Source organism: Callorhinus ursinus, unplaced genomic scaffold (genome assembly GCF_003265705.2).
Source record: "Callorhinus ursinus isolate GAN/ISIS: 27379988/994484 unplaced genomic scaffold, GSC_fseal_2.0 scaffold26, whole genome shotgun sequence".
Lineage (NCBI taxonomy): Eukaryota > Metazoa > Chordata > Mammalia > Carnivora > Otariidae > Callorhinus > Callorhinus ursinus.
In genome coordinates, this window is record NW_027397088.1 from 6268652 (window position 1) to 6287838 (window position 19187).

The 19187-nt window shown below is 40.3% G+C and overlaps 1 protein-coding gene across 9 annotated transcripts in view; it reads left to right on the forward strand.

Annotated features, from left to right (window-relative positions):
• FARS2 (phenylalanyl-tRNA synthetase 2, mitochondrial) overlaps nt 1-19187 on the forward strand; it is a 536237-nt gene that overhangs the window by 195069 nt on the left and 321981 nt on the right. For all 9 annotated transcript variants that reach the window (XM_025891117.2, XM_025891118.2, XM_073877541.1 and 6 more), the window contains one exon: nt 8843-8974. In XM_025891117.2, the coding sequence (XP_025746902.2) occupies nt 8843-8974 (132 nt within the window). The remainder of the gene's footprint in view (nt 1-8842; nt 8975-19187) is intronic.

Consider the following 19187-nt stretch of genomic DNA (forward strand, 5'->3'; position numbering starts at 1 on the left):
TTTAGGTTCTTTGCATACTTTTCCTTACTGAATTGTCACCAAAACTCTGTGAGTTAAGTATTCTTATTTTAAGCAAAATGGAGGCAGTGAAGGAGGGTAAGGAACTTGCTTGGCTAAAATGGTGGAGCTGGGATTTGATTCTAGATCTAGGATCGCTCTTTCCATACGCTATGACCCATCTACCCATGTCTCTTTGATCAGATTTGTAGAGGGTGGGGTGTGAGCCTTCTTTCTAGAAGGTTTGTCTGTGTACTATCCTTTGGGAATGGTTAGCGAGGAAGATCGAGGACCAAAGGGCCTGTGGCTGTGGCTCACCCCAGGCCAGGTTGCTGTTAAGCTGTCCCCTCTGCTCCCTGCACAGCCAGAGAACAGTCATTTATCCTTGTGCCTCTGACCCCATGCCCAGGTTTGGAAGGAGGGCACATTAAATTGTGCTATACTCCATTTTCAACCCACTGTGAGGTGGAGAGATGATAATATCATTTCCAGATCTAAGCCCTAATCAAAAGGATTCCCATGTCCCTTGTCCAGGGCAGGAGCCTGGAACAACACTTCACCACACAGGTCTTTCCACCAAGTAGAAGACTGTGATAATAGCTGTGTGATCAGTTACACTATCACTGTTGGTGATAGAAAATGCTAGTTTTTTTGTTTTCCACTACTACTTTGGGAATATCTTAGCAGAGGGAGTCATTGTGGCTGAAATAGTGCTAATAGCTTCTGCCGTGTGCTGTGTGCTGTGGAGGTCCCACACCAGAGAATTTTATTACCCTCTTTCCCTCTCTGAGAGGGAAAAGGTAATGTTTCACATTAATTGTGTAGTTGGAATAATTTTATTCCACTTAGCAGTCTGTGGTCCTGGACTCAAGGGTATGTGGCTGTGTAGACACATAGGATTGGTGTGCTAAAGAGTCACTGTGATGGCATTGCCAGGTTTCTAAGGCCCTACATGGGGAATTCACTGTAAGTTGTGAATGACTTCATGCTGCTTGTGGGGTGGGCTTTGGAAATGGAATCAGCATTCGTATTACCACATGGCTGCCTCAAGCCTTACCTGTGCTTCCTCTCCCTCATTACTGCCAGCCATGTGGTTTCTCAGTCCAGAGGATACTTTTCTCGTTTGCCGGGGGAGAGACAGGAGGTGCAAACAGACAGCAAGGGTGAGGGACTCAGCAGGAACCTGGGGGTCTTATCCATGGTGCTCAGCTTCTGCATTGGCTACATGGGAGCTGCACAGGGAGGTCAACCTGGGTGGTCTTGTCTCAGCACCCAGCAGATACCCTGAATGTTCGGCCAGGACCTGAGCTCGGGTTTGACTCTTTTACTAACTAGTTGTGTGGCCTTGGCCCCCTTGAAAAATATTGAGCTGATGGGAGTGCAAAATGGTACAACTCCTACAGAGGACAATATTAGAACTATACAAGCATTTCCTCTTTGACCAGCAGGGTAGTTTGTTGGAGCACTGTTGCTCATAGCAGAATAATGGATATAATTCAAGTATAAGGGTCTTCTTACATAAATGTGGCAGAGCCACTTGCTGGAACACTGTGCAGGAGTAAGGAAAGGAATGAGGCGGTACATGCTGTGTGTATTCAGGTGGAGAGGCCTGCAGAACATATCATTAAGTGAAAAAAAAGCATGGTCTAGAATAATGTGCAAGAATGCTGTCTTTTATATAAGAAAGGAGGAAAAACAGATGTACATGTTGTATTTGCTTACATCTGGTGATAAGAAGGTAACCCTAGCATGGGTCCAAGAGGAGGGTCCAAGAGGAGGCGGTAGGACAGGGACAGGGATGCAGTGACACTTTAATTGATGCCCTATTTTACCCCAGTTTTATTGAGATATAACTCACATACAAGTGAGTCTTGTATTTATTAGACTTTTATTAGTCTAAGGGATATAACATAATGACCTTGCATGTGTATATATTATGAAATGATCACAATAAATTTAGCATCCACCACCTCACATGGTCACAAAAGTTTTGTTCCTTGTGATGTCACTGATGCTCTATTATATAGTAAAATGTATCCTCTTACAGTATTTCGATTTTGAACCCTGTGAACACAATACCTATTACTTTTTTTTTTTTTTTTTTTTTTTTTTTTGGAGAAGGAGTGGTGAGGGGCATAGGAAGAGGGAGAGAGAGAATCCTAAGCAGGTGCCACCCCCACCTCGGGAGCCTGACTCGGGACTTGATCTCACGACCCTGAGATCATGACCTGAGCTGAAATCAAGAGTCAGATGCTTAACTGACTGAGCCACCAGGTGCCCCAAAATAATTTTTTTAAAGAAAGCCTTTAGAATAGAGAGATATTGAGAAATCTGGAAAAAAAAAATGCCTGTATGCTGCTTGTTGTATTTTCAGTTTAAAGGGCTGTGGGTCTTAATTCAATTAAACAGAAGCAGAAAAGATGGAATTGTCAGGTAACTTTGACAGTGATGGCCGAGTAATTTCCCTAGTGAGACTGTAGTCATCTAGGATGATCTTAGTTTTTCTAAGAATTTATTTTTAGCCTCCCTTTCTTTTTCTCCCCACCTTGCTTTCCTTCCTTGGATGCATGCTAAATCCTGTGCAGAAAGCGTGAGGAGCAGCCCTGTATCAGAGCACTACATTCTATTTCTCTGCTACCAACCAATGAAAAACTTGTTGAAAAATTAATGCCCAATAGCACCTTTTAATTGCATATTTGTATAGTCAATTTAAAAAATTATCTTCTTCAGTGGAGGGAAACTTCGGTAGGATATATAAAATCACTGGTACGTGTTCTAGTTTGGGCCATCAACCTTTTAAAATTTATATTCTCACACCTCTGGGAGGTGGTTCTGATAGCAAAGTCTCATCTTTAAATATAAGGGGTATGGGAGACAGAGGAAGAATCCCTTAGTGAGCCAATAAGTCAGGACAATTAAATGTATTCTATGAGATCTTGATGAAGGTGGGTTGGGGGGTGAGAAGGAATGACACCTGTTTAATGTTTACAGTATGTCAGGGTGGTTAAGCACTGCAACATCACATAGGAGACAGGGATTGGTGGGAGGAGACTCCCACACAGCCCCCCTTCATTGTGTGCCCCATTGGTTTTCCAAGGATCGAGCAGTTGTGAGGCTGGTGTACAAAGCAGATGAGATGCGAGATGCAGTGCTGCCTTTCGCATGCCCCTGGTTCCCTGCGGCCAGTAGGGGCAGGTAATACCTCACCAGAGTTGAGAGAATTAGACTTCTAGCAACCCCTCTCCCATTTGAGCTCACAGCACTATGCTGAAGGAATTTTCACTAATCATATCTGAGGTCCCAGTTGACCTTGTGCTCTCTTCATTCTTGGACAAAATCAGCATCCTCATTTAGGAGAGAAAGCAGAAGTGAGTGCCCACATTGCCAAAGAGGATCTCTGCCTTTGAGAAACCTGGCCTCCACCCCTAGGTTCTTTAGTCCAGACCCGGGTGAGCCGGCATTGTGCACAGCAGGGAGAAGCATCAGTCTCAGAGAGGTTAATTAACCTGGCCACTGTTTCACAGGAAAAAGGTAGAAATCTGAGACGTGAATCAGGTTTGGTTTACTCTCAGGTGTTCTTTCTTCTACTTTGCTCTCAGCTAAAAATTAAGGTGTATAATTTTTGATAGTTGCTATAGTCTCGCAGAGTTCTAAGGCAATTTTTAAAAAGCTCTGAGCTTCCTTTATAAATATGGTTTAGTAAATCATTACGTGCAAACCAACCAACCAACCAACCAGTGAAGTAAAGAAAAAACTTTGGCATTATTTTCCATTAGATATATAACACCTGTGCAGTTAATTTCCCTCTATCATCCCAATATGAGATTGGTCTAATGCATAATGAATCTATATGATTTGGACATGTTTTCAAAAAATTTTCCTCTATTAATATGTAACACAAAATATATAGTTTTTAGTGGATTTTTTTACTGACTCCTGATACATGGCATGTGAATTAAGCCATACTAAGTTTTTAGCTGGCTATTCAGTATCACATCTTTTTAAAATTTTTTAATTTATTTTTTATTTATTTTTAAAGATTTTATTTATTCATTTGAGACACAGATAAGAGAGAGAGAGAGAGAGAGAGAGAGAGAGAAAGCATGAGCAGGGCGAGAGGCAGAGGGAGAGGGAGAAGCAGCCTCCTTGCTGAGCCAGGAGCCCGATGCGGGGCTCGATCCCAGGACCCTGGGATCATGACCCAAGCCGAAGGCAGACGCTTAACCATCTGAGCCACCCAGGCTCCCCTCAGTATCACATCTTTTAATATAAGCTGTATCAAGTTGCTTTTTCAACCCACTATATTAATCCTTACTATAATTTTGAGGTTATGGGGACAAAACATGAGGAAAGCATATTTTGGGTGTTACATAAAAGTATTCAACAAGGGATGCCTGGGTGGTTCAGTCGGTTAAGCGTCTGCCTTCAGCAGGTCACAATCCCAGGGTCCTAGGATCAAGTCCCCATCAAGCTCCTTGCTCAGCAGTGAGTCTCCCTCTCCCTCTGCCTGTCACTCCCCCTGCTTGTGCTCTCTCTCTGACAAATAAATAAATAAAATCTTAAAAAATAGTATTCAGTAAATGATTCTGCTACTAGTGATTTAAAAAAATTACTGTTAATGTGTCAATGTAACTGGAATTTAAATTGTTAGAAAATATAGAAAATATGGTGTTTTGGCAAAAATTACACATTAACTAATAAAATTTACTTTCAAGTAAGGACCATTTGTGTTTGAAGTAGAGCTACAGGCTTCCCTAAACTGGGGTTTCATAGATTTTGGCTCTTGCCTGTTGTTGTGAAGGAAGCAGAATTGAAGAACTGAAGTTTTTCAAGAAGTGGAACAAAGAGAACAAATGGTGTATGGACTTTGCATTTTTTGCGAGGTCATGTAGATTTAAAAAGGAAACTTTTTTTTTTAAAGATTTTATTTATTTATTTGACAGAGACACAGCGAGAGAGGGAACACAAGCAGGGGGAGTGGGAGAGGGAGAAGCAGGCTTCCCGCGGAGCAGGGAGCCCGATGCGGGGCTCGATCCCAGGACCTTGGGATCAGGACCTGAGCCGAAGGCAGTCGCTTAAGGACTGAGCCACCCAGGCGCCCTAAAAAGGAAACTTTTAACAAAGGATCCAAGGAGGTGAAGAGGATTACAAATGTTCTAGATGCATTGGATGTAACTTTTGCCAATCTGTGTTTTCTTAGTTTCTGTGACATTATTATTAATGGGTTCTGCTCCACAAGTAATACTAATCATCTTCACGTATTCTGAAGAACTTTGGTTAACTTCCCTGCCTTTCCACAGTCTGCAGGTGGAGTTTTCAATGTGGAGCAATTACTTTACTTGTTCCTAACAGATGCCTGTGGGGGCACTTGAGCAAGAAGAAGCCCAGGGCCAGGGTGACTGAGGTCTGAAACCAAAAAAGAGCAAGGGTTGATGCAACCAATATATGGATATTTGATCTTAAGAATTTATGCAACATTAAAAACATGTTATTCCAAAGTTATCATTTTTCCTACTTCTAGAAGTGGCCAAAACCCTTCGGTAAAAAAAGGTTCCCAGAGAAGGTGTGAGATCCTTACATCACTTTTCAATTCAATCCTTGTGCTCTCTTGACACCATCACACCGACAGCGCAGATTGGTGTGTGGAGAGAGAGTCCTGTCTGTGTGCAGGCTTCACTTCCCATAGACTTAACGCAGTAGGGATTTAGTTTGAGCTTAATACAAATTGATAATAGAATTGCTTTAATCAACACATGTGATTATTTTCAGGGCTTAGTAATATCTGAAATACTCTTTCTCCTTGGGGTAAGGACTTAAGGTTTTACAGGTGTGAGATATAAAGCTATATGAACTAAATTCTATGTGGGGCGCCTGGGTGGCTCAGTTGGTTAAGCATCTGCCTTCGGCTCAGGTCATGATCTCAGTTCTGGGATCAGTCTCCCTGCTCAGCGGGGAGCCTGCTTCTCTGTCTCCTCCCTGCTTGTGCTCTCTCTCATTATCTCTTTTGCTATCTCTATCTGTCTCTCTCTCAAATAAATAAATAAAATCTTTAAAAAAAAAAAACAACCCTAAATTGTATGCACTTAGCTTGTCCAAAGGAATAAAATAAGGATATGCAAGAAAAATTAATTTGTGTAGACCTCACCAAACTCTGTTCCAGGTGATGTTTAATTATGTCATGATGGAATCATCCTGTTAACCCTGAATACTAATCTTGCTTTTGGTAGAATTTAATCCAAGCCATGTAAACAAAATTGGTTTTTCTAAATTGTTTTCGCTAGGTGATTTGTGCTTATCTGGCAGGAGTTACAAAAAAGAATGATAAAAATGGTTTACCTGCCAGTCCATCGGCACTCAGTTGTATATCCCAGTGCTTCACACGTTTCTGTTTGCCAGCAGGACTGCCTCTGCAGCTTTTTAATAAAAATATGGTAGGGGATTGTTGGTCCCAAAGATGGACAAACACACAGGTGTACTGATACCTTCTTCTCAGAACATAGTGGCAAATAAGCACCTGCTCTGCACGTAGTGGCTTCCGTACAGAAAAGTCAGAACTACTCAGGGGACCTAAGACAATTCTCCAATGGCCTGCAACAGGACCAGCTTTTCCCCCCGCCATTAGAAGAGCTGTTGGCGAAATCTATTCAGTAATAAGAAGGAAGGAACTAGGGGAGCCTGGGTGACTCAGTCGGTTAAGCATCTGCTTTTGGCTCAGGTCATGATGTCAGGGTCCTGGAACCGAGCCCCACATGGGGCTCCCTATTAGCGGGGAGCCTGCTTCTTCCTCTCCCTCTGCCCACACTCCCCCTCCCCCTGCTCGTGCTCTCTCTTGAGCGCAAGCGCTCTCTCTTAAATAAATAAATAAAATCTTAAAAAAAAAAGACACTAATGATATGTGAATCATGGGTGAATCTTAAAATCATTCTGCTGAGTGAAAGAAGCCATACCAAAAAAAAAGTACATGCTGTATGATTGCATTGTTATAAAATTCTAGAAAATGCAAACTCCTTTGTAGGGACAGAAAGGAGATCTGCAGTTGCTTGGGGATGTGGGGGTGAGGAGAAGAGGTGGGGGCAACAGGCAGGTGGGTAGGGTTACAAAAGGGCACTTGGAAACTTTTGGGGTTGATGCATATGTTCATTATATTGATCGTGGTGACAGTTTCATGGATGTATACATGTTAAGTTTGTCACATTGTGCACAGTATTTATGTTCAGTGTAAAATTTGTCTGTTACAGCACATGTATAACAAGAGGGGGAAATATGGTATTACTGGTGTAACAGAACTCAGTTGTCACTTGCTATAGACAGCAGGTAAGTAGGAAAATAAGGCAACTAAAATGTTCTTAGAACAATGAAAGAAAAGCCTGCCTTGTCCTTTGTCATCTGGGGCATAGAGAAGGTCCCTATGTTTCATAATTCTGTTCTCATGTGCTTTTTTTTTTTTTAAGATTTTATTTATTTTTTGACAGAGAGAGAGACAGTGAGAGAGGGAACACAAGCAGGGGGAGTGGGAGAGGGAGAAGCAGGCTTCCCACTGAGCAGGGAGCTGGACGTGGGGCTCGATCCCAGGACTCTGGGATCATGACCTGAGCCGAAGGCAGATGCTTAACAACTGAGCCACCCAGGCACCTCCGTTCTCATGTGCTTTTTGATTCTTGAAATATCTTCTTTGATGGGCAGGAATTATATTTTAATTGTCAAGAGAGGGAGTTTTGGAGTCAGGCTGACCTGGGTTTGGCCTAGTCACCTGCTGGCTCTGAGCCTCTGAGCAGGAAACTTGACCTATCTCTTCCTCTTTTACCGTACCTATGAAATGGGCTGACAGAGTCCTCAATAAATGGAAGTAATTTTTGTTATTATTATTTTTTTCATTTCACATTCTGATTCCCACAAGGTTTAAAATACAGATAGTCTTGGGTGAGAAAAGACAGTATTTTCAATTCGTAGGAGGTCATGTTCCCATGGAGAAGTGGAATCAGGAGCATTGCTTAAAGAAGAGAAAGATCATTACACAAAGTGAAGGGAGCCAGGGCAGGAGACCGTAGGTGATTCGTCAGCTCCCACTTTTCTGTGTTCCTCATGGTGGGTATCTAGCTACCATGTGACCTTCGCATCTGCTTTTTCTGCTGTTAGTAATGTTTGCTCTTTGCAGGCTTTAATTGTTTTTAACTCATTAGTCTTTTCCTTTGTTAATAATAATATTGTTTATGAGTGCCATGTTCAAGATCGCTTATTGAGAAATTCATTCTAGCATTTACTTGTTTGTTTAGATGTGTGAATATTTGTCATTCCTCTGTAGAAAAAAAAATTGACTTTCTAGATGTTTTGCTTACATTTAGCTGATCTTATTTAGTTTTTTATTTGTTCTTATAAACTTAATTAAAAAATATATATTTATGGAAGTAAAAGTTGGGTAGTGTGTCCTATATTGGTCATATTGTTGATAAGTAAGTTTGCAGCATATGTAGTAAAACTCCTTTTTCTTTAACTCTGAAAAATTATCATTTTCACTTATAGAACTAATAGAATCACCTGCTTTCCCATGATCTTGACCTAATTTTTTCCTTCTGCCAGGTGTTTGCAGGGATTTGACAAGTGATTGATTTGGTTTTAGAGGGTCCTGGAGCTGCACAAAGTGTTTTTCATATTGAAAAAGACATGCCCAGTTTTTCACAAGTTTTAAGATTTATTGCCTCCCCCTAACGTGTTGCAAATGAGTTTGTTTGCTATTTATTTTACTCAGAATGTGGTAATTGTTGTCATTAGCGGAAGGGCAAGCTTGATCATAAGGAAGGATAGACTGCCTTTTAACACTGTCTGTTTTTATTTGGCATCTTTTCAGGACTGGACATTAGATGGGTAGACTGCTACTTTCCTTTTACTCATCCTTCCTTTGAGATGGAGATCAACTTCCATGGAGAATGGCTAGAAGTGCTTGGCTGCGGGGTGATGGAACAGCAACTGGTAAATTCAGGTAGAAAAGAATCCAACGTTTTATTTATAGGCTCTCTTAAAAAAGACTTTCTTCTCCTTTAACTTCGTTTGCATACTCATTTTCATATGCATTTACATACCCGTGTGGAGATTGCCTCACCATCTTTCTTTCCTCCTATTGCCCTCCAGATTTATCTCTGACACTTAACTCTGGAAGAACTTAGTTTCTCACATCTAATTTTATAAAGACTTCTTGTATTTGAAGATCTTCCTTGTTAACATTTAAGTGTTGGACTTGTACTTTCTAATTTCAAATTTGTTGATATGTTGCTTTGCAATTGCCCATAGGCACTTGATGCATATCACCCGAGTGCAGTTTGCCTTCCAAACTATTTAAGAACAAGGCCAATGTATAATCCTTTTTTGTTCTTATTTCATTATAATAGTGCCCCAAATTCAAGATATTTCTGAAAATACAACAAAATACAATATAAAAATATTCAGACCTATAAAGTTGTGTTGTTTGCTGCCCTCGGTGTTGGCAGTGCCACCTGACTGAGGTTAAGTGGGAAAATGAGGCCTCTCATTAAATCCTACCTGTAGCTGCAGGTACTTGAGAAAGATCTTTACAGCTCTTCTCTGCAGGACCATTGCTTAATAAAAATGAGTATTTCTGAACTTAATTTCAGAGCTGTCTTTTTTTTTAAATCACTATCTGAATGTAATTAAAAAAATATTCTTTCAGAGTATAAATTCTCCCTGGGAAGGTGGTCAGGATTGGATATTTCAGCAGAAACTCACTGCGTAAAGGGAGGAGAGCTGATGTGGATTGCCCTGCGTCCCTCCCCACTTCCCATAGTAGGACATTTGCTCTCTGGCCTTGGAGGGCAGTGGCTCTGGTTCAGGGTTGGTCACAGGGCCTCAAGCAGCAGAATGGAGAAGAGCAGGCCCTCTGGGTGACTAAGAAATGTGGAGAGACTGCGGGTAAGGTCATGGGATTGGAGATTAAGGATGGAGTGAGACAGAAGAGATGAGGTGCAGGGAAGTGCAAGATTTGTGAGACCAGAGGCCTGGCTTTCCCTTCTTCCTCATAGGTAACCTCTGTCTGCAGGAGCCTGGACTCAGCTCACAGATTCCTCTCCATTCTGCCAAGGAAGCCTGGGGGAAAGCATAGCGCTTTCCAGATGCTTCTTGGATGGTTTTCACATATTTGAAGATCTGACCTAGAGAAGAGGGACAGAGAGGTCACATTATTAGGGACTGTGAAAAAAAGTTGTGAGGCTTGGGCCTGGGTATCTGTCTTAGGTTTTCTGTCAGTTGACAGCTGTGTGTCTTTGGGCAAGTGGCGTAACCCCTGTGAGTCTTTCTCATAGTTGAAATGGACGCAATGATACCTCCCTCAAAGTTCCATTATGAGGATTAATTGAGGTGATACATGTAACATGCCTATTAGCACAGGGTCTGGCACATAGTAAATCTGGACTAAAATTAATTGCTGATGTTTTTAATTTTTTTTCCCAATGGTTAGAACCATTTATCAACAGAGAGTCCTCTTAAAAAGAAAATATTTAAACAGAGGCTGTCCTGCCTATCACAGGAATGATTTCTAACTAACTGGAACTCGATTACCTCTTTGATCTTAGTCATCTTAGTATCTGTGATTCTGGTTTGAGTGATTTTAGAAGGAAAAAGAAAATTAAGAATGGTAAGAGACAACAAGACAATCAGCCTAATAGGCGTATATACATCCTAGTAGAAAACACAAAATATTGGAAGCAATCTTGTAAGATTTAATCTCTTCCTGAGTAGGAGCTAGTTCCAAATACTTCTGTGGTGTTTTTGTTTGTATTGTTTTGTTTCTTAGAAGAGTTCAAGGAATCCCAGGTGTCCCCCCAGGAGTGTGTGTTGTCAGGGGCCAGAATTGAGCAAGCTGGTCAGGATGATCAGCTTACATATCAGTTGTCACTGGGAATTGTGCTTCCTTGTATCTTTTCCAGTATCCTTGATGGGTTTTTATGGTGTTTATTCATACAGTAATTGGCCAAATACAGTTATCTGAAAAAGGTTTCCAAGTCATTATTGCTCATTAATGAGACTGCTGTTATACAGTTTGCCATGTCAAGTATTCTTGAAGGAAATGACAAAGTGAAAGAAAAAAAAATTAAACAAAACCAAACTAGGGCATCTAAGATACAGATATGTTCGAGAGGTTCATACTCGTGATAGAATGTGCTTTAAGTTGGTGGGAAATTGTACAGATAAAATTTAAATTAAATATCTTGCAAGAGAGGGAGACAAGAAAAGGAGGAAGAGATGATTTTGTAAAAGAAATTCTGTGTGGGCTTAGCTATTTGAACTTGAAGTTATTGTGACAGAGTTCTGCTCTGTGTTCTCAGACTCGGATGTGTTTTGACATCTGGAGTTAAAAATTTTTTAAATGTGTGCCTGGCAATCACTAAGCACAGGCATTATTTGTAAGAACAGCTAATTTTCTGTTTTCTGAGTTCCTGTGGCCTTGAGAAAGGCAGACTGTGCACACCTCATCCCTCTAGTTCTGTTTTGTCATTCCTTCCATCTCTTCTCCGACATTTCCTTCCCTCCCATCTCCCCCTCCCCTCCCCTGCCTGGTAAAATGCAACTTCCAGGGGCCCCTGGGTGGTTCAGTGGGTTAAGCATCTAACTCTTGATCTCAGCTCAGGTCTTGATCTCAGGGTCTTGAGTTAAAGCCCCGCGTTGGGCTCCACGCTGGGCATGGAGCCTACTTAAAAAAAAAAAAAAATTTAGAACCTCCAGGAAACACTGAAATTGGTGGCTGTAGATCTCCTTCTTTAAAGGTCTCATAGAGGAGCAGATAAGTGCTGAGGTAACTGGAAACCAAAGAAGCCGTAATGGGACCATGATACTAGCTGCCACACTTGAGCCCTTCCTGTGGGCCATCACCTCATTGAAGGCTCTAGAAGCTTTCTTCCATTTAGCTTTGAGAACAAGGCTCTGAGGTAGATGCTGGTGTCATCCCCATTTACAGAGCCCGAGAAAGGTACCATGCTGTGCTATACCCAGATAGTAAATTGTGTGATTTTGAAGTGGCTAGAAACCCATTTCAATTAAATGATTGTGTCTAACACAGAATGAAGAAATGAAACCAAATGAAACAAACGACAGCAAACAGAGCTCTCTTTGTTCTGTTTTATTCGTTACGCCTATAGAAGGGCCCAGCCATCATGTGTGTTGTCACCTGTGATAGAAGGCATTTAATTTTTTTTAGAAAAGATTTTATTTATTTATTTGACAGAGAGAGACACAGCGAGAGACGGAACACAAGCAGGGGGTGTGGGAGAGGGAGAAGCAGGCTTCCCGCTGAGCAGGGAGCCTGATGCGGGGCTTGATCCCAGGACCTGGAGATCATGACCTGAGCCAAAGGCAGATGCTTAACGACTGAGCCACGTGGGTGCCCCAGAGGGCATTTAATTAAAAGAGTGAAATAAGATTGCTAATATGAGTAGTCAGCAAAAACATTTTATTACACATTTAAGTTGACTATGGCATTGATATAGTCTTTTTGTTTTTTTTTTCCTGGAATAAGATAAGGCTCTTCCACATGGCTTATAGAATTTTACTTTATTTCTTCTTCTTTAATTTATAGTGTCTTCACCCTTCCTTTCAGACTTCTTAGATTTAGTAATTGTGATGTGGGTGGTGACTGTTGTCAGGATGATTTGATTTTTTTTTCCTGGAGGAGATGTTTTGAGGGCAGGACTGAGTCACGTCCCCGAACACTACACTCTTATTTCCCGGTGGGCTGACTCAGGCTGCTAATGTCTTTTCAGGTAATATATGGAGCACAAACATCTCAAACCATCACCAGGGGTGACAGTAGGCCATGATCGTGCCAGAAAGGAATTTACCATTTATTGAGCCCCTGTGAAATTTAGAAGATTGCACATAGGCCAGGGGATAGAAAAAGCCCTGTAGTGGAAAATAACTTTTAAAAAAACGGAATCTCTTTCCTTACCTTTTGTGCAAATTTAAAAGTGGACTCTTTTGGGAAAAACCTTGTAAATATGTACATGAACAGTTTCCAGTTTTAACAGTCATTCTTTGTTGTTGTTGTTGATTTGTCTGTCACATTTTTCTTGAATTCTTTGTAAGGCTATAGAAAAGCGAAATAAGCCTTGTCTTTGCCTTTGGGAATAGCACAGTATACAAAGACATGCAGATAAGTGAGTACAATACCCGTGTGGTAAGTATTTTTAGCAGAGGTACAGTGGGCAGAATGGGGAGGATGGAGAGATTGGAGAAGATTTTACCAAGGCCTTGTTCTGGTTACTACATTCAGGATGGAATGCTGGGAATACGGGTATTTGAAATGTATGTCCCGGATAAGTTAGGTTCCTCTTTGCAAGGAGTTGTATACTTTCTGCACTTTGCTTGGATGTCTGGGTGGCATACCTAATGCTATTTTTCCTATGTGAGTGAAAATCTATTTCCAGGCTGTTACTCTCATTGGTGGCCGATCTCTGCAGGCTCTACACACACTTGTGACATTCACTGTTATTAATATTAAGTTGGTGAACTTTGAGATGGCATCAACCAAGATCATCAACCAATACCAGGCATATTATTATATACAGGCCGACTTGCCATTCAGCTGCTGAGCATCTTTTATGTGTAAGGCACTGTGCTAGCCAAAGAGGAAGACCCCAAAACCATAAGATGTGACATTTCCCTATAAAATGTCGAGTGTAGTAGGGAAGATGAGACAATATAATTAGAGCATGGTGACGTAGGTGCCGTTCGTGAGATGGGGTTCTGGGAGTTGTGTCATCAGTTCCATCAGTACAGGTGTCACAGAGGAGGTAGTATTTGAACTGGGCCTTAAGCAGTGGTTCTCAGTATATGCCTGGTAATCACCTAGAGAGTCTACTTAAAATGTCTGTTCGCATCAGGTTCTGTAGGTCTGGAATGGGGACTGAGATGTGCATTTTAAACAAATACCCTAGATAATTCTTGTGAATGATCAGACCTTGCTTTGAAAACCCTATCTTTAAGTTGAATATTTTTCCCAATTTTACTGGGGTATAATAGAAGTATAACGAACTATGAATATTTAAACTATACAGTTTGATCCATTCTTGACACATGTATTTACCCGTGATACCATCGCCACCATCAGGATAATAAACATTTCCATCACCAACCAAAGTTGCCTTGTGCTCTTTTGGTAATTTATCCTTCCCTCCAACCTGTCACTGGGCAACCACTGATCTACCTCTGTCATTATAGATTAGTTTGGATATTCCAGAATTTTATGTAAATGGAATCATACTGTATGTATTCTTTATATTTTGCTTCTTTCCCTGAGCATAATGATTTTGAGATTAATCCATGTTGTGCGTATTGATCAACATTGTATGCATTGTTCATTCCTTTTTGTTTTGAGTATTGTTTTATTGTATAGACATACCCCAATCTGATTATCCATTCACTTGTTGACGGACATTTAGGTTGTTCCCACTTTTGGCTATTACAAATAAAGCTGCTATGATGAATATTTGTATAAGAGTCTTGGTGTGCCTATATGTTTCCATTTCCTTTGAGAAGAAACCTATGACTGGAATGTTCTATAAATGTCAAATAGATCAATGTAATTGAATAGTGTTCAGCTCTTTTATGTTTACTGATTTTTTTTTTTTTTTTTGGTCTTAGTGTTCTGTCAGTTTCCCAGAAAAGCATGTTAACATTTTCTACCATGATTATGGACTTGTCTATTTGCTCTTTTATTCTATCAATTTTTCTTCATGTGTTTTGAAGCTATGTCATTAGACATATATGCTTTTATAACTTTTATGTCTTCTGCACGAATTGCCCCTTTTATCATTATGAAATATCATCTTTATCTCTGGTACTTCTCTTTTTCTTGAAGTATGTTTTATTTATGTTAAAATATGCATTCTAGCCTTACCCTCTGCTCTCAGTCACCTTCATGTTGTTATGGTACATGTATTATGTCTACCTACATTGAACACCTCACCAGTGTTAGATTTTTTTGCTTTAAAAAGTCATATGCATTTTATTTTATTTTTTATTTTTTTAAAAGATTTTATTTATTTGAGAGAGAGAGAGAATGAGAGAGAAAGAGAGAGCATGAGAGGGGGGAGGGTCAGAGGGAGAAGCAGACTCCCTGCCAAGCAGGTAGCCCGATGTGGGACTCGATCCCGGGACTCCAGGATTGTGACCTGAGCTGAAGGCAGTCTCAACCAAGTGAGCCACCCAGGCGCCTCAAAAGTCATATGCATTTGAAAGAATGTAAGAGATTATAGTTTTCTATTCTATTTACCTAGCTATTTGCAATTTGTCTTGCTCTTCCTTCATTCCTGAGGATGCATGTTTCCTTCTGGTATTTTTTCCCTTTGGTATGGAAAACTTCCCTTAGCATGTCTTATAGAACATGTGTGTTGGTGATGAATTTCTTAGTGCTCCTTTATCTGAGAAGGTCTTTATTTACCCTTTACCCTGAAGGATATTTTTATTGAGAATAGAATTCTGTATTGACATATCTTTTTCCTCAGCAGTTTAAAGATGTTGTTCCATTGTCTTCTGCCTTCTGTAGAGAAATGCAGAATTCAGTCAGTATTCACCTGTATATAATGTATTACCTTTCTTTAGCTACTTTAGGATTTTTTTTTTGTTAACTTTGGTTTTCAGCAGTTTGATTTTGAGGCATCTAGGTGTGGTTTCCTTGGAGTTTATGTGTTTTCAGTTTCACTGAGCTTGAATCTGTGACTTTATGCTTTTTACCTATTTTGTGAAGTTTCTGGTCATTATTTCTTCAGATAACTTTTCTGCATCAGTCTCTTCCTCTGACCCTTCTAGAACTCAAATTATACCCATGTTAGATCTTTTGATTTTATCCCAGAAGATCCTAAGACTCTGCTCACTTTTTTCTATCTTTTGCTGTTTTTCATACCAGATAATTTCTATTGACCCATGTTCATGTTCCTGTATCACTTCCACTCATCTACCTTGGGCATCAAAATATATTTTTTTATTTCAGATTATTATTATTTAGTTTTAAAATTTTTGTTTTTTAAATTTATTTATTGGTTCCTATTTCTCTGCTGAGAATTCCTATATTTTCATTCCTATCAATTGTGTTTTGCTTTACCTCATGGAACATAGTTATAATAATTGCTTTAAAATATCTGATAGTTTCAACATCTGGGTCACATCAAGAATGAATTCTCTTTAGAATTGATCACATTTTCCTCGTTCTTTGTCAAATAACTCTGGATTGGATGCTGGACCTTGTGAATGGTCAATTGTGTGTACTCTGTCCTATTTTAATCCTGTGATAACTCTTGATAGTTTATTTTAGTAGATGGTCACCTGGTGAGGTTTAGCCTTAGTTCTGACTTGCTTCCCATGGGCAGTGATTCAGATCTCAGTATAAGTCTTAGCTCTGCTGATCTGTGTCCTTCCCACACACGTGTGCTTCAGCAGTTAGTCTGCAACTTGTGTGAATGGTTCAAATCTTAGTTCAATTTTCTTAGCTTTTGCTATGCTGGCTTCGGTCTGTGCTGTGCATGTGTAGCTCAGGGGTTAGGCTGATGCTTGTGTAGGTAGAATGAGGGCATCCCCTTCTAGACTCTCTTCACTCCAGCTCACAGAAGCCTTTCCCTGCATACAGAAGGACAGGTTTCTCGAGTCTCAGCTGCCCATGATGCTGTGCAGCTCTGCAACTGGGGCCCACCTTTGGGGCAAAAACATGGGAGAAACAAACAAACATGAAATTCATCCTATGTAGGACATTTTTCCAAGTTTTGACTTTATATCAAAATTGGTCTATTTACTTTTCATAGTGCCCTATTTCTTTTTTGTGTGTTTGTACTTGTCCAGGAATTTAAGTTGTAATGAGAGTGAGTCATAGAGGGGTCATACCCCCATAGTGGGACCAAACTCTAGGTTGGATTGTGAAGACACCCTTGGTACAAGGGTAATTGTATGACATAACCATGTGGTGCCGGACAAGTGTGGGTGGGTTGGCTCCACTTGTATATTTAATCCATTGACTTTATTTACTTTTTTAAAAAAAGACTTTATTTATTTATATATTTGAGAACGAAAGAGAGAGAGAATGCGCATGCGCCTGCACGTCAGCAGGGGGAGGGGCAAAGGGAGAGGGAAATGGAAAGAATCTCAGGCAGACTCCGCACTGAGCATGGAGCCCAGTGTAGGGCTCGATCTCACGACCCTGAGATCGTGACCTGAGCTGAAACCAAGAGTCAGTCACTTAAACTAACTGAACCACCCAGGTGCCCCTAATGCATCAACTTTGTTAATCAAAATTAAGCATAGTGAATTTTTGAAGTAAAACAACCAAGACTGTGTAAGATCTGGCAAACTCTGACTCCTTCCCTTCCTTCCTCTCTCCCTCCCCAGTCCTTCTCCCTCCCTCTCTTCCTTCCTTCACCCTCCTAACTTGCCTCCCTTCTTTTAAGTCAGTCTTGGCTCTGTTAGTGCCCTTTCAGAAAAGCAAACAAATATGTATCAGCCCCGTGTGTATGTGCTGCCTTGTAGTTCCTCCTAGTGACATATTTTCAAGCTGTCAGAATAGAGATGTCTGTTCAAATATTTACTTAGCCTTTGTCCTTTTTCCCTTTTCAAAATGTATAAGATGGTGAAATTTTTTTCCTGATATAAAAGCAATCTGTAATCATTGAAAAAATGAAAATGAAAGCAATTCCATTGTTACCCAGGTAAAACTTTGAAAAATGCATATATATATATAATTATTAACTATACCCATACGTAAACATCATATGTATTTTAGAAAAATAGAACCATCTTTTGAGTTTTCTTTTTGTATTGTGCTTTTTCACAGCAAGTCTGACATGAGTGTTTTTTCGTATTGCCAAATACCTACCTACATCGTCATTGTTAATGGTTGCATGGCTATTGTGGATGAGTCTTTTGGCCATTTATGTATTCGATAGGTTGTTGACAATAAACAGTCTTTATGTACATGTCCTTGCATACTTGCCTTAGTATTTCTCTGGGATAAGTCTGTGGAACAGGAATTACTGGCTTTTTCCCCTCCGAGGTTTATGATGTGTATTGCCAGATACACAGTGGAAAAAAGCACCTGCAGTATTTGAGAGTACCTCTGTTCCCACACCCTTACCACCACCGAATACTACCAGTATCTTTACTCTTTGCACATAAGAGGGGAAAATGTTGTGCTGGTGTTGTTTAAATTTCCTTTTCTCTGGTTATGAGAGTGGTTTAGGGTGTTTCCAGAAGTTACGGGCTCAGTCTGTTTTCTAACGGCACTTGAAAGGATGCTAGGACATACACTGCATCCTTTTTATTCTCCCACCTCAAAATGTACCTTTATTCACATCATTGTGTTCTTAATACAGACACTTTCTATTTTACTGAGAACATTTAAGCCACCTTAAGTGAACTCTCAGTTTCTCCTCTTTGCCAAGGCTGGGCGGCATTGGCTCTGGGTTCTGTGCCCACAGTCCCTTAGAATCCGACTGCATCACTTGTCCTGTTTTCTTGCTACATCTTTTCTAGTCATTCATTTTTAAAAATTTGTTTGTGTAGGGACGCCTGGGTGGCTCAGTCGATTAAGCGGCTGCCTTCGGCTCAGGTCATGATCCCAGGGTCCTGGGATCGAGTCCCGAATTGGGTTCCTTACTCAGTGGGGAGCCTGCTTCTCCCTCTGCCCGCTGCTCCCTCTGCTTGTTCTCTCTCTGACAAATAAATAAATAAAATCTTTAAAAAAAATAAAAAATAAAAATTTGTTTAATTTATTGAGGTGAAATTTACATAGCACCAGATTAATATTTTAAGGTGAACAATTCAGTGACATTTAGTACATATACAATGTTGTCCAGTCACTACCTCTATCTCATTCTCTGGGATTTCCATTACTCCACTCCTCTTACCTGCTAAGCAGTTTCTCCCCCCCACCCGCAGCCCCTAACAACCACAATCATTGTTCTGTGCCTGGATTTATTTATTACGATTTCATATAAATGGTTCTTAAAATATGTGACTTTTTGTGACTGACTTCTTTTACTTAGTACAATGTCTTGGAGATACATCCACAGTGTACCAGATATCAGTACTGCAGTCCTTTTTATGGGTGATAATATTTCCATTGGGTTCATATACTATCATTTTTTTATGCATTCATCTGTTGATGGGCATTGGGCTATTTCCATATTTTGGCTATTGTGTACAAT